Source organism: Cercospora beticola, chromosome 9 (assembly GCF_033473495.1).
Source record: "Cercospora beticola chromosome 9, complete sequence".
Classification (NCBI taxonomy): domain Eukaryota; kingdom Fungi; phylum Ascomycota; class Dothideomycetes; order Mycosphaerellales; family Mycosphaerellaceae; genus Cercospora; species Cercospora beticola.
In genome coordinates this window covers 1,040,367-1,051,994 of record NC_088943.1, presented here as the reverse complement: position 1 = coordinate 1,051,994, position 11,628 = coordinate 1,040,367, and the positions used below count along the sequence as shown (strand labels likewise).

Here is an 11,628-nt window from a genome sequence, read left to right as displayed (position 1 = left end):
GACTTGTGATTCTTTCTTCTCACTATTTAATTTCGGAGTCACCTCGTGTGCATCCTTTACACCAATTTTCGCGCCCCTCGCAAGGAGTAGCAGCTGACATTGTGGACAGAGTGGAGAAACAAGGCGAGTTGGATATCTTTTTAAACGAGTATCATGAACGCTAAATTGAGCAGAAGTGAACTGAAAGAGAGCCAAGTTTGCACTCGCTCCATTGCGGCTCCTTCTCAGCCCTCAAACCTTCCCTCGCGCCACTCATGCACCGTGTGTAGAAATCATGCCATATCCCCAGATACGTTATCGCAGTAATGACTCATGGAAAATTCGAGAAGCAGATGCATCGTTTGGTAATGCCTTTCCAAGACGCGCTCACATGAAGTCGCCACTAGACTGTGTTAGTTTGATGTACCCAACTTCAGAGCATTGGATTATACGTACTCATCAAGTCCATCGTCATCGTAAGCATACGTGTCCGCTGCGCGTGATGTGTCCCTAGCTGCGTTCAACGTCGTCTTGGTCTTCGCTGCTTTGGTCTTCTTGCCGCCCTTCTCAGCAGCCTTCTCTTCCTTCAGCTTCTCATTGCTGACGGCTGTCAGTCCACTGGCAACCTTCTTGACCTGCTCGCTGTTCATCTCCTTGACAATCTGCTTGGAGAACTCCTTCATGAAGAGCTCGTATTGAGGCTTCTTCGCAATGTTGTTGAAAAGGGGCACCAGAGTCTCACGGAGTGTGGCAAAGTCCTTCGCAGAGGATGGGTTGAACAGCTTTAAGCTCGAGAGATCGATTGCGCTCGTTGGGTCCTCGGAGTCGGCTTGGACGGTGATGGCCTTGTTCGTGCCGCGCTTAGCTGGGCCGCTACCTCCACCACCGAACAGGTCTTCGGCATTCTTGAGATCACTCTCCATCTCCTGAGCCCGTAGTCGTGCGCGTCGCGAGGCCTCGTCCTCCTCCTCGCTGCTCTCGCCATCCTCGGCCTCTGCACGCTCTCGTCGCCTCTGCTCGCGAAGCTCCTCCAGACGCTGCGCCTTGGACCTCTTCTCTGCCTTGGCCGCGGCTTCGGCCTTTGCCTTTGCTTCCGCGGCCTTTTTCGCCTTTTCGCGTTCTTCCTCACTGTCCTCGGCAGCATCCCATGACTCTAGCACGTCCTCTTCCTCTTCGTCATCAAACTTGCCGCGGCGTGCGACGGTCGGTGGTGGTGGCGAGGACGCGGGCGTGCTATCGGTCTCTTCATCGTCCCACGATGTTTTGGAGGGTGCCATGGTTGCGATTGTTCTTCGCGGGCAGTCGCCTTTGTTGTCGCAAAGTTGTGTCAGGCTCGTTCCAATGTGTACTGAATATCGGCGACGCTGGTTGCGAGTGACCAGGTGGCAGGCAAATTTGTAGGCAAGTGGTACGAGAAAAGGAGGGCAGATGTCTGGGTCGGGAGAAATGTCTACCAGGCGTTGGTGGGGGGCTGTGGGCACCTGCAGGATGACATCCGATTCTTTGTTGGGCAGCGATCACCGCGCGCTAAGACTTTTGAGTCACCATCACATGCATCAAAATAGCACGACTGCGGAAATGCAAGGAAAACTTGCAGAATTACACATGTACAGTTCGTTGGCAAGAACTACTCATGCATCGTCGAGTACCTGGTATCACCGACCGACACACGTATCACCGCCAAGACTGTCTCAAGTCCCGAAAGCTAAACTCGAGTCGGCGGGATATGCGTGGCCCGTGCTAGCAATTCTTTGCGAGGCCATAGTAGCATTGGAAAGCGCTCATGATCGAATGTTCCCTTCGTGGATTTTCTACTGGTGCTCCTCAGCCCAAGATCTCTTCCGTGATCCTATGCAAGTCGAGGACATCAGGATCCAGACTGTCCAGCTCAAGCAGATCCAGGCTGTCTACGTTCCCGTCCCCCAGCAGCTTCTTCACACGCCTGCTATGCATTTCCCAGATGCCCTTCCGCGGCGGCCTCATACACCTCCACTTTTCATGCACCACGCTCGCCACCGTCTGGTCTACCTCGGGTGGACGGAGACGCTTCCACACATGCGGGTATGCGTAATAGTAGAACAAGACCCTCCCAGTTGCATCAAACAGATCTGCGACTTGTCGAAGCCTTGCAGCTTGCTGTTTCCCGTCCAAAGCTCGAATCTCCTTGTAGTCTGCGTAAGCAAAATTGCCGTACATCATTCGAGGTTCATAGTCGAAGCGATCAGGGAGTACGTCCAGCAGCTAGCAGCTCTCTGTCTGACCTGCGGCGAATGTGATCGATGTTGTGCACAGCCAGGTAGCCTTCCCGAGATCGACCTGGGGAAGCGTTTGGTCGAGAGGCGGTATGTCGTCGCCCGTACCAGTTGGAACAGTCGCCGAATGGAGGAACTCATTCTGATTCTCAACTTGCCCATATTTCTCTCTGTCGTCTTCAGTAACTTGTTCTGCACCGCCGCTCTTGGTGTCGTCTCTCATGCGATCAGTGACCATGTCCTGTCTCGCCTGATCCAATCTCTCCTCACGGAACTCCTCCGGCACTTCCTGCTTCATATACTCCGCTACAGCCATCTCCGCAAACCGACGACACTCATACCATTCATCATTGTACCCGGCATCCCTCAAGCAGTCTTCTGCTTTCAATGTGCCTTGCTTGAGCGCCAGTCGCAGCTCAGTAACCTTCTGTGTCCAGAAGAAAGACTGCTCCGGCGACATCAAAGACCAAATTTGAGCCGCTGTTTTGTGATGGAGTCTCTCGATTCGGCCAGTGGCGCGCAGATCTTTACGTCGATGCTGAATTACAGGTTCGACGTGGTGAACAAACATGTTCTGCGCATTGCCTGAGAATTTTTGAACAGCTCTGTCGATTTCGCGCTGTCGAGCTGCGGAAGGTAAGGCCTTGTGTTTTGTAATATCCAGTACAGGCAGGGGCTGGTATCGTTGATACATTGCTGTGGTCGCCGTCTGTGGAGTGGAAGCACTTGCGAGCGCAAGCGTTTGGCTCGATTTGTTGCAGAGGATTCCAGATTTCTCTTCATGTTCAGAGTCGTCGGCGGGCGAGTCGACAGAAGCAGGCAGGTCGCCTTCTGGCTCTTGCGGTGGAGCAGTCATCGCGAGATGCACAGACTGCTATGTGAACAGTATCTGGGAGCTAAGTGAGAGTGGTTGAATCAAGTTCAGTGGCGACGCGGGGTACAGAAAAGGAAGGAACGCAAGAATCCGAAGCAGAAAAACTGCTCTGCTTACCGCAGCGCGTTTATGGGTATCTCAAAGTCGCAAGCTGTGTGCTCGCTATGCCTTTTGCGCCGTGCCATGTCTTTCGCAGCGTCATGTTCCGCGCCATCATGTCTCGCGACGGATTCTCATGTCTCGTATCCAGCCCATCCTTTCCAAACGCCACGCTCATGCTTTTGCGATCAGAGACAAAATTCGAGTCTCAGCGCTCATCAACTAGTCGTATCACGAAACCACCATGTCTTGCGCGCGACGCCGTCACAAATCCCCACCAGCGCCAGCGATCTTCTTCAGCTCCATTTCCTTCGTGAATTCCTGGTCGAGTTGACCTAGCTCTTTCACGAGGTCCTGACACGCAGTGACGACCGCCTCCTTTGGTGTGATCTCGCCGTCAGTCTGAACACGGAGCTTGAAGGTCGCGAAGAGTGGATGGGGAACTTGGTAGCCTGCGAATAGAACGTGGTCGGCTTTGGCGAGCTTTGCGCGGAGCAGGTTGCCTAGAGTGTGGTCCTCTTTGTTGAAAGTGAACATGGAGGCATTTGGGACGCCTGAAGCATCAATGTCAGTATGTACACCATATGTGCCGTAGCGAAGATGTATTTACGAGTCTCCTGCTCAACCTCGACCTTCTTCTCGCCCTCACCAAGGAGAAAGGACTCGTATCTGTCTGGAGTGTCAACAGTTGTATCGATTAAGCTCCCCACATGTTGTAGTCTGCTGGCATCGAGCCCAACGGCAGTACGATTCTTGTTGGAATCATAACCAAAGTGCGGGTGCTGACCGCCTGTCAAGACGGGAGATGTGCGGTCCGTCATGATTGCTGTCTCTTTCTGCTCTCGTTGCGACTTAAGCAACAAATGTTGTGCTGTACGTACCTGTCTGGTGCGTTCATCTTCGCGACTTATATGGGCTGCGCGTCGGCGCGATGGTTTGCTCGAAAGTAAAGTGCAGCGAACGGCAGAGAGAGAATTCGAAGGTGGACGAAGTCGCGAGTGCTGGCGATGCGTAGATGCGTGTAAATTCGAGAGCGGGTCGAATGTTTCTGAGTAGACCGAAGGTTGAACAGCCCTCCGTAGGCAAAAGCTAGTGCGTGAATGGTTTGCCGGCAAGTGGAGCGAAGGTGAATGGAGACCGTGCAGGTGAAGGAAGTCGCGATGCTTTGTCGCGTGCAGATCCGAAACCGAGGATGCACTCGTTGCGGACACTCACTTAGCGACTTCTCTCACAAACTGGATTCCGCAGATGCCGCGCTTGTCGACACAGAGCGCCTTAGCTATGCTGCCCAAGGCGGAGACACGAGGATCGAAGGGCACTTGACTTTATGTTGTGCTTTCCGGCAGTAGAACGCAGTCAGGTCCGGAGAAAGCTGAGTTCGACGTCAGCCAATCTGATGAGCAACATCCAAGCTGAGCATCCTCGGCCGATGTCGCAGTCGCAGCTAATATAATAGCTGCCCTCGTAGACCAGTGAGTAAGAAACATACCTTGCACAAGCCCGTAAATCGTCAAGATGGATCAGCTCAAGAAAGACTACCCGTGGACAAAGGCGCCTTTGGTCTGTGTCGCCCCAATGAGGTTGATCGCCTTAGCAAGTCTGGCAACAGAAGTCTCTCGAGCAGGAGGTCTAGGATTCATAGGAGCCGGAAGTGATGCTTCGAATTTGGAAACAATACTAGAGGAAGCCAAGCAGCAGATTGCTGGGGCCCAGGTATTGAAAGAGGTCGAGGATGTTATGCCTATTGGAATTGGCTTCTTATTATGGGCTGGCGAAGAGCTGTTGAATGCAGCGTTGCCGCTACTTGCTAAGTATAAACCAGCTGCGGTGTGGCTGTTCGCGCCACGACAGGTCGGCGACTTTGAGGAATGGACGAGAGAGATCAGACGAGTGACGGATGGCAAGACGAAGATCTGGATTCAGGTCGGCCAAGTCGCGGAGGCGTTTGATGTGACGACGATGTGTGAGCCGGATGTGCTCGTCGTACAAGGACAAGATGCTGGTGGGCATGGACTTGAACAAGCCTCTGGCCTCGTACCGCTTGTGCCAGAAGTGGACGATGCTGTCACCAATCTGGCGCAAACCAAAGGCATCAAGAAACCTATTCTCATTGCCACTGGTGGCATCATGGACGGTCGTGGAGCAGCTGCTGCAATCGCCCTCGGTGCCAGTGGAGTAACCCTGGGCACACGATACTTGTCCGCACCCGAGGCGAATATCGCCAAAGGGTATCGAGACGCCGTCTTCAGTGCTTCAGATGGTGGCGTCTGGACCAAGCGCGTCAAGCTCTACGATACTCTTCGCGGTACACGCGATTGGCCAGAGCGCTATGGTGGCAGAGGCGTTCTCAATGAGACGTGGTTTGATTCAGAAAAGGGCCTGAGCATTGAAGAGAACCAGAAGCTATACGACGAAGCTATGAAAAAGGGCGATGAGGGCTGGGGCGCAAAAGCTCGTCTAGCAACATACGCTGGCGCCGGCGTCGGTCTAGCAAAGAGTGTCAAGTCAGCTGCTAGAATCACAGAAGAGGTCCGCGACGATGCGAAAAAGGCGTTGAAGCACGCCGCTGCCATGGCTGCCATTTAGCCACAGCGGGGTGCAAGGATATCGTTCTCTGGAGAGATGGACGCATCCCAGCTCACGAGGTTGGCTACGGGGCGAATTTTCGCAAGAACGATCGCGAGAAACCATTTCTTTCTCCGAAAAGGCAAGGGGCTTCTCTGCCTTCAAGCCTAACGCAGAAGCGAAACAGTGTCGCAAAAGGCAGACTGAGACACAATAGTGGTAAAAGTAATCGGTATAGCACAGATGTAGCATACAGACCAAAGCAGCGTCAAGCGGTCTAATATACAGCAACCAAACCAGTTTTTTGCCTCTTCTCTGTAGAGGCCACCCGCATACACTCTCGCCCAATCGCAAGTCGTGACCTAGGCAGCGAACCCTTCGTTACCTTGGTCGCCTACTTGCCGATAGAGCAAAATCATCCTCGACACATCGACCGCGCTCAAAATCTCTAAAAGCCCCTGTACCCGCCATTAGGTTGTCCGTTGGCAATGGGTCCCTGAGTAAGCATGAGCCTCGACTGTCCAAGAATTGGACCAGTATCTTCCTTTGGTGCGTTGGCCTTTTCTCGCTCCTTTCGCTCCTCGTTGTCCCGCTGCAGCTCTGCTATCGTGGCAGCTTGCTGTGAGAAGTAATTGATCATGAATGGCATGGTGAAGTCGGTCAGGCCGTAGCGCCATGAGATCTCCATAACGGTATGCAGAGGGATGAGGTCGTAGCATGCGTAGAGCATGCCAACGTAGCATTCCTTGCTGCCGATGTCCACAAACTATGAAAGGTTAGCTGATGTTGACCAAGGGAGATTGGAGGGAGACTCACGTATCGCACAAGCTCCTCCACGACCTCGGTCTTGCCAGAAATGGCCGCTGTCTCGATGGCATCCTTGTAGAGTTTGTCTTGCTTCGACAGGGCTATCGACTTGTCCCATCGCTTGTTCTTGCGGTAGATATTGGCGGCGATCTGTCGGAAGAACACCAACTCGTGCTTCTCCAGACGCTGCGCCAGAGCCACCGCCTCATAATTATCGAAGTTGTTGACGCTGTCACGCAGCTGCTTGTAGTCCTCTTCCTCGATCAACAAGTCGTTGATGGCGTCGTTGACAGCGCGCTTGTTTTGCGGCTGCACGTTGAGCAGGAATGGCTTAATCAAGGGGATGTTGTCGGACTTCTCAAACATCTTCACGACCCGGTTGACGTCAATGCGGGGGGTCAAGACTTGCAGTAGATCCGTGATGAGCGACGGTTGCTCCTGCAAGTAGAAGTTGAGAGCTTTGTAGTAGATCTCGAGGTTCGAGACCTTTACGATTGTCTCTTTGAAGGACTGGTGCTCCCAGGCATCGGCGGCGCGCTCCATCATGGCCAGAGCAGCGTTGTCGAACTCGTCGTAGTGGCTATAAAGGAACACTAATTCTGGCCAAAGGTGGGCCAGTTCGACCGCGCGAATCATCTTCGGGATATTGATTCTCCCCCTGACCATTATTAGCAGATGTTGGCATTTTGGAAGCAGGCTCTTGGGGACTGTACGGACCAAAATAATCTGAGGTGCTCCATCACTCTCTCGGGATGGTATTTAGCAAGGGCTTCTCCGAGACTTGTAAATAAGCCCATATGAGCTGAAGCACGTTAGCAGGTGTATAACGGAAAACGTCACAAACTTGAACTTACCTCGCTCCAATCCAAGGCCGGCTTCGAGCAAGCTGATGAGCTCGTCAAAGTAGCCCTCACGCTCGTACTGCCGCACGAGATCGTTGAGTTCCTCTGCGTGAATGATGAGGTTGAGACCGCAGATCTGTGCCAGACGGAACTCCTTCTTCGCCACACATGCCTCATTGACTTGCTTCCAGACCTTGACGCTGTTAGCCTTGCGAGCAGACTCCACAGCGGCTTGGTAGTCCTCCAAGTGGACGAGGGTCGTAGCGAGCTTGGCCCAGTTGGAGATAGACGTGAAGAAGATCTTGGCAGCCTCGTGGTAGCCTTCGGCGTAGGCCTTGTCACCTGACTCTTCGATATTGGCGACGTTCGATGATCGGAGGAACTCCTCGAGAGCAGGGAGGTCGTTCAGCCTAGCAAAAGCGAAGGCGAGAGCAGTGTCGACTGGTGGCTCACGGAGAGTCTTGCGGGCCATGCGCAGATACTTGACGAGGTCTTCATCCTTACCAGCGTGGGTGGCGATCTCGATAACCTCTTGGTAGTTGGAAGGATCTTGAGCGCGAATGTACGACTCGACGGCATCCGAGATACGCAAACCATCAAGCTGGGCCTTGGCGACCTTGCTCCAAACCTCAGGAAGGTCGACCTGGTCGGCATACTCCTGAGCACGGTCAATGCTGACAACGTGATCAACGAGGACATTGGCAGCTTCGGCGTGGTTGCTGGCCTTCTTGTAAATCAAGAACGCCTCTTCGTACATGCCGACTTCGATACATTGCTGAGCAATGTCATCTGGGCTGTATGCATCGAGCTGCTGAATGTAGTTGGCGACACGACCACGATCCGACTTGGCTGCGGTGAGCATGAGCAGGTTCTGAAGGTTAGCATTATCGGAGAAAGTGGTGGGCTCCAGAATAATCTTCTCGAGCAGCTCAATGAGCTCGACAGGCATGTCGGCATCGATGAAGGCCTTGACTGCGATACTGACTCGCTCTGGATCGGTGGACTATCGTATGATGTTAGTCAACGCTCGTAGATGTAATAGGCGTGCACTTACCTCAGGGACTGCAACTGAGATGACTTGGTCGACCAGCGAACGACGGTGGATGTTGTTATCCGACAGAACATATGACCAGATCTCTGAATCGGCGCGTTCCAAGAGGTAGCGAGCCTCTGCTCTGAACATGGCGTTCTCGTTACAGATGGAGATCAGTTCCAGGTCATTCTGGCCCTTGGAGTACGCAATAAAGGCAAGGTTTGGATCACGCTTCTCGCAGTACTTGCCGACCACCAAAGTATCGTATTGGTCGTTTGTCTTCAAGAACTTCTCGGGGTCGTTGTTCGAATCGATGTAGATTTTGGCCAGAGCGTTGTACACAGCTTGTTGCTGGTTGCCAGCAGCTAAGCTCTGCTCGAGGAATGGCAGCAGCAGCTTCAAGCGGTTGCGAGACTCGACCTCTGACACGAGCTCATCGATGGGGATCGATGCAGGTGATACTGAATTGAGAAGGCCCTTGATGATGTTCTCGTCGCAGTCGACGTCAAGAAGGCCACCGATGACGCCTGGAGTCCGGGCAGGGTTGACGCGCTGGACGTAAACCTCGATAGACTTGAATTGCTGGTTCTTGTAGAGATACAGAACCAAGTCGTGCACGAAGTTGAAACGATCGCAAACAATGATGAGAGGTAGTTGCTCAGTGAGCTGGGCTTCCTTGAGGAAGTTCTTCACCTTCTCAGGATCATACGCGTTCGACTCACGACAGACACGCTCGACCTCTTGCAGCTGTCCCATTGTGGTCGCGGCTTCGATGTATTTGAACGTGACCTCTTTGTCCTCTGCCAGATTGACGATGCCGCCCAAATAGAAGTACAGGCCTTCCGCAGTACGGTACTTCTCGAGGAGGTCGATGATTCGGGTAGGACCGAAAAGATCGCTGTACTTCTTGGAGATGTTGATGACTGCTTGCAAATTCTGGCGGATGTTGACCTTGAGCATTTCGTCCATGCATTCCATTGCGAGATCAACAGTCAGACGGCCAAAGTAGTTGATGAGCCAGTCTTCTGGGATCTTGTCAGTCTGCACAATGCATCGCTTGATGGATGCAGGGTCCTCGTAGTGCTCGAGAGCTCTCGTCAGGAGACCAGCGCCCTCGCACAGCGACGCAATGCGCGCCTTGTCGTAATGCGAGAACATCTCATTGCCAAGGATAGCATCTGCGACCTGCGGGGCATTCTGCAGATTCATCTCCAGAAGTCGTGTCTGCAAGTGTCCTTGTTCAGGTAGATTAGCAGACAGAGCATCCAGAAGGAATGCCGTGGCCTGCTGCACCATGCCTTGAGCTTGGAAAATGTCAAGCACACGATCAACGTCAAGCAGCGAAGGGTCCTCGCGAGCAATGCTTGTAGCGAATTCGGCAGCCTTGTCCGGGTTGACACGTGCCACATGCTGGATTAAGGCGTTGAAGTCTGGTGTGTAGCCAGCTTCACGAGAGTACGGCAGAATTTGCTCAAAGTTGCCAGATTCGGCCATTGCAGCGATGACCTTCTGGGATGCGCCAGCTTCTTGGTAGATTTGCTGAGCAAGCGCAACATCGTGAAGACGGACAAGATCGCCGAGCTGCTCAGAGCATCCAAGCTTGCCCTCCTTCATCCACTTCTCCAGCAAGTGCTTGCGGCTTTGTTGCAGAACAGGTCGTGCCAGCTCAAGTGTTTCGTGCTGGTTAAGCTTGCCCTTGTCCAACAGCATTCCAAAGTATTGTAGAATAACCGAAAGTTGCCCTTGCTGTTGCGGCACGGCCTTGAATCGCTCGATCGTCTGAGGTGTGCGGAGGAAGCCTTGCGGCGAGTTCGCAGCAGTCTTAGCGGCATTCTGATAATCGCCCATAGAAAGAAGCTGGTCAAACCGCTGCTGGTATAGCGAATCGGCGCCTGGGAGACCGGCTCTTGACGCCAACTTATATGCGAGTTCTGCGTTCTCGGGATTCTGCAAGAGGTAGTTGATGATCGTCGTCTCGTCCACGCTCACTGAAAGCACTTGTCCCTTCCTGTTTACGCCAACAATCCCAGCTCCCTCGCTGTCGCCTGCGGTCGTGAAGATCGTGTCGCTCGAAATGCGGTTCATGAAGATCGTGGTACCGGTCTCGAGGTCGAACAAGTGGATGAAGCCGTACTTGGTCACCAGGTAGATGACTTTGTACTTCGAAGAGACCTGCATCGCTACAGGGAAATCGTTCGTGGCCTCGGCAGGAAAGTAGATGTCGACAGCGCGCTTCGTGAAGGTCGGGTTGGTGGCCTGGTGGTCAACTTCAACGATGTGCAGTTTGGCACCGGTCGCCGACCGGTTCGCAAATGTGAAGAGCTTCGTATCTGCCGGCGCATCCTCTAATCTCAAAGTGCCAAATGCAGCAGCGTGACCCTCGATGGCCTGGCTTATGCCTCTGTCCTTGGAGTAGAGTTGCATTGCGCCAACCACGCGTCCCTGTTGCTGCGAAATGCCGACCACGACCATCCACTTCTCGTCATCGCTGACGCGGTAGTTGATGATCTGACAACCAGAGAGATTCTGATTGCGCTCGAACACCTTGGCCGGGCTGACCTGGGCTGGGTCGAAGATGTTCCAATGATAAACGCTGGTGTCCGTAACCAATCCCAACGTGGTATCACTGAACCACTTCCAGAACACAACATCTTCCGCCATAGTCGCGCTCTTGATCTTGCTCTTCTGCGCGAGGTCGAAGATCTGTAGCGTCTTCCCTCCGGCTTTGAGCGCAATGATCTCCTTATTCCAGTGCATGATGGCGCTGTCGGCCTTGATGGGCCGCTTCATCACGGAGTTGCCATTCTTGAGGTTGATGATGATCACCTCAGGTTGTGCAGCTTCATTGACCTTCTGCCGCACGCAAACGAAGTTGTCGGATTCGAGCGTACATGAGTTGAAGCCTATTGACGCCGGCTGATTGTGCCTGTTAGCATGTTGTCTGATAGAACGCGCGCATCCTTGACCACCATACCTCGATGCCGACGGCCGTCAGCTGCAGCTGCTCGGTGAACTTGATGGGCAGCGGCGCCATGTTGTGTGTTTGCAGCTGATTGTCTCGCGGCGCCGCAGCGCTCGGTGATTATGCGGCGTGAGGCGCGCAAAAGGGAAATACACGCTCTGCAATGGATCGTCCAGAATCGAAGGAGCGAATGAAGGTCGTGACGGCGTTATTAG

General features: G+C 53.4%; 5 protein-coding genes across 5 annotated transcripts; 1 reads left to right on the top strand and 4 right to left on the bottom strand.

The window, feature by feature from the left end:
* Positions 1–366: 366 nt before the first annotated feature.
* Positions 367–1,256, bottom strand: HCR1 (Translation initiation factor 3 subunit J component; the record flags this gene model as incomplete). Its single annotated transcript, XM_023603947.1, has 2 exons — positions 367–382; positions 436–1,256. The coding sequence occupies 2 exons, from the start codon at positions 1,254–1,256 to the stop codon at positions 367–369; spliced, it is 837 nt and encodes a 278-aa protein (XP_023449885.1).
* Positions 1,257–1,803: 547 nt separating this feature from the next.
* Positions 1,804–3,087, bottom strand: RHO25_012645 (uncharacterized protein; the record flags this gene model as incomplete). Its single annotated transcript, XM_023603946.1, has 2 exons — positions 1,804–2,150; positions 2,241–3,087. 2 exons carry the CDS (start codon positions 3,085–3,087, stop codon positions 1,804–1,806), a joined length of 1,194 nt encoding a protein of 397 aa, XP_023449883.1.
* Positions 3,088–3,468: 381 nt separating this feature from the next.
* RHO25_012644 (uncharacterized protein) lies at positions 3,469–4,102 on the bottom strand (the record flags this gene model as incomplete). The annotated part of the gene is made up of 3 exons (XM_023603945.2): positions 3,469–3,758; positions 3,815–3,873; positions 4,086–4,102. 3 exons carry the CDS (start codon positions 4,100–4,102, stop codon positions 3,469–3,471), a joined length of 366 nt encoding a protein of 121 aa, XP_023449884.1.
* Positions 4,103–4,719: 617 nt separating this feature from the next.
* RHO25_012643 (uncharacterized protein) lies at positions 4,720–5,790 on the top strand (the record flags this gene model as incomplete). Its single annotated transcript, XM_023603944.1, has 1 exon — positions 4,720–5,790. The coding sequence occupies one exon, from the start codon at positions 4,720–4,722 to the stop codon at positions 5,788–5,790; it is 1,071 nt and encodes a 356-aa protein (XP_023450269.1).
* Positions 5,791–6,217: 427 nt separating this feature from the next.
* Positions 6,218–11,485, bottom strand: RHO25_012642 (uncharacterized protein; the record flags this gene model as incomplete). The annotated part of the gene is made up of 6 exons (XM_023603943.2): positions 6,218–6,535; positions 6,586–7,234; positions 7,294–7,378; positions 7,431–8,421; positions 8,473–11,367; positions 11,426–11,485. The coding sequence occupies 6 exons, from the start codon at positions 11,483–11,485 to the stop codon at positions 6,218–6,220; spliced, it is 4,998 nt and encodes a 1,665-aa protein (XP_023449922.1).
* Positions 11,486–11,628: the final 143 nt, after the last annotated feature.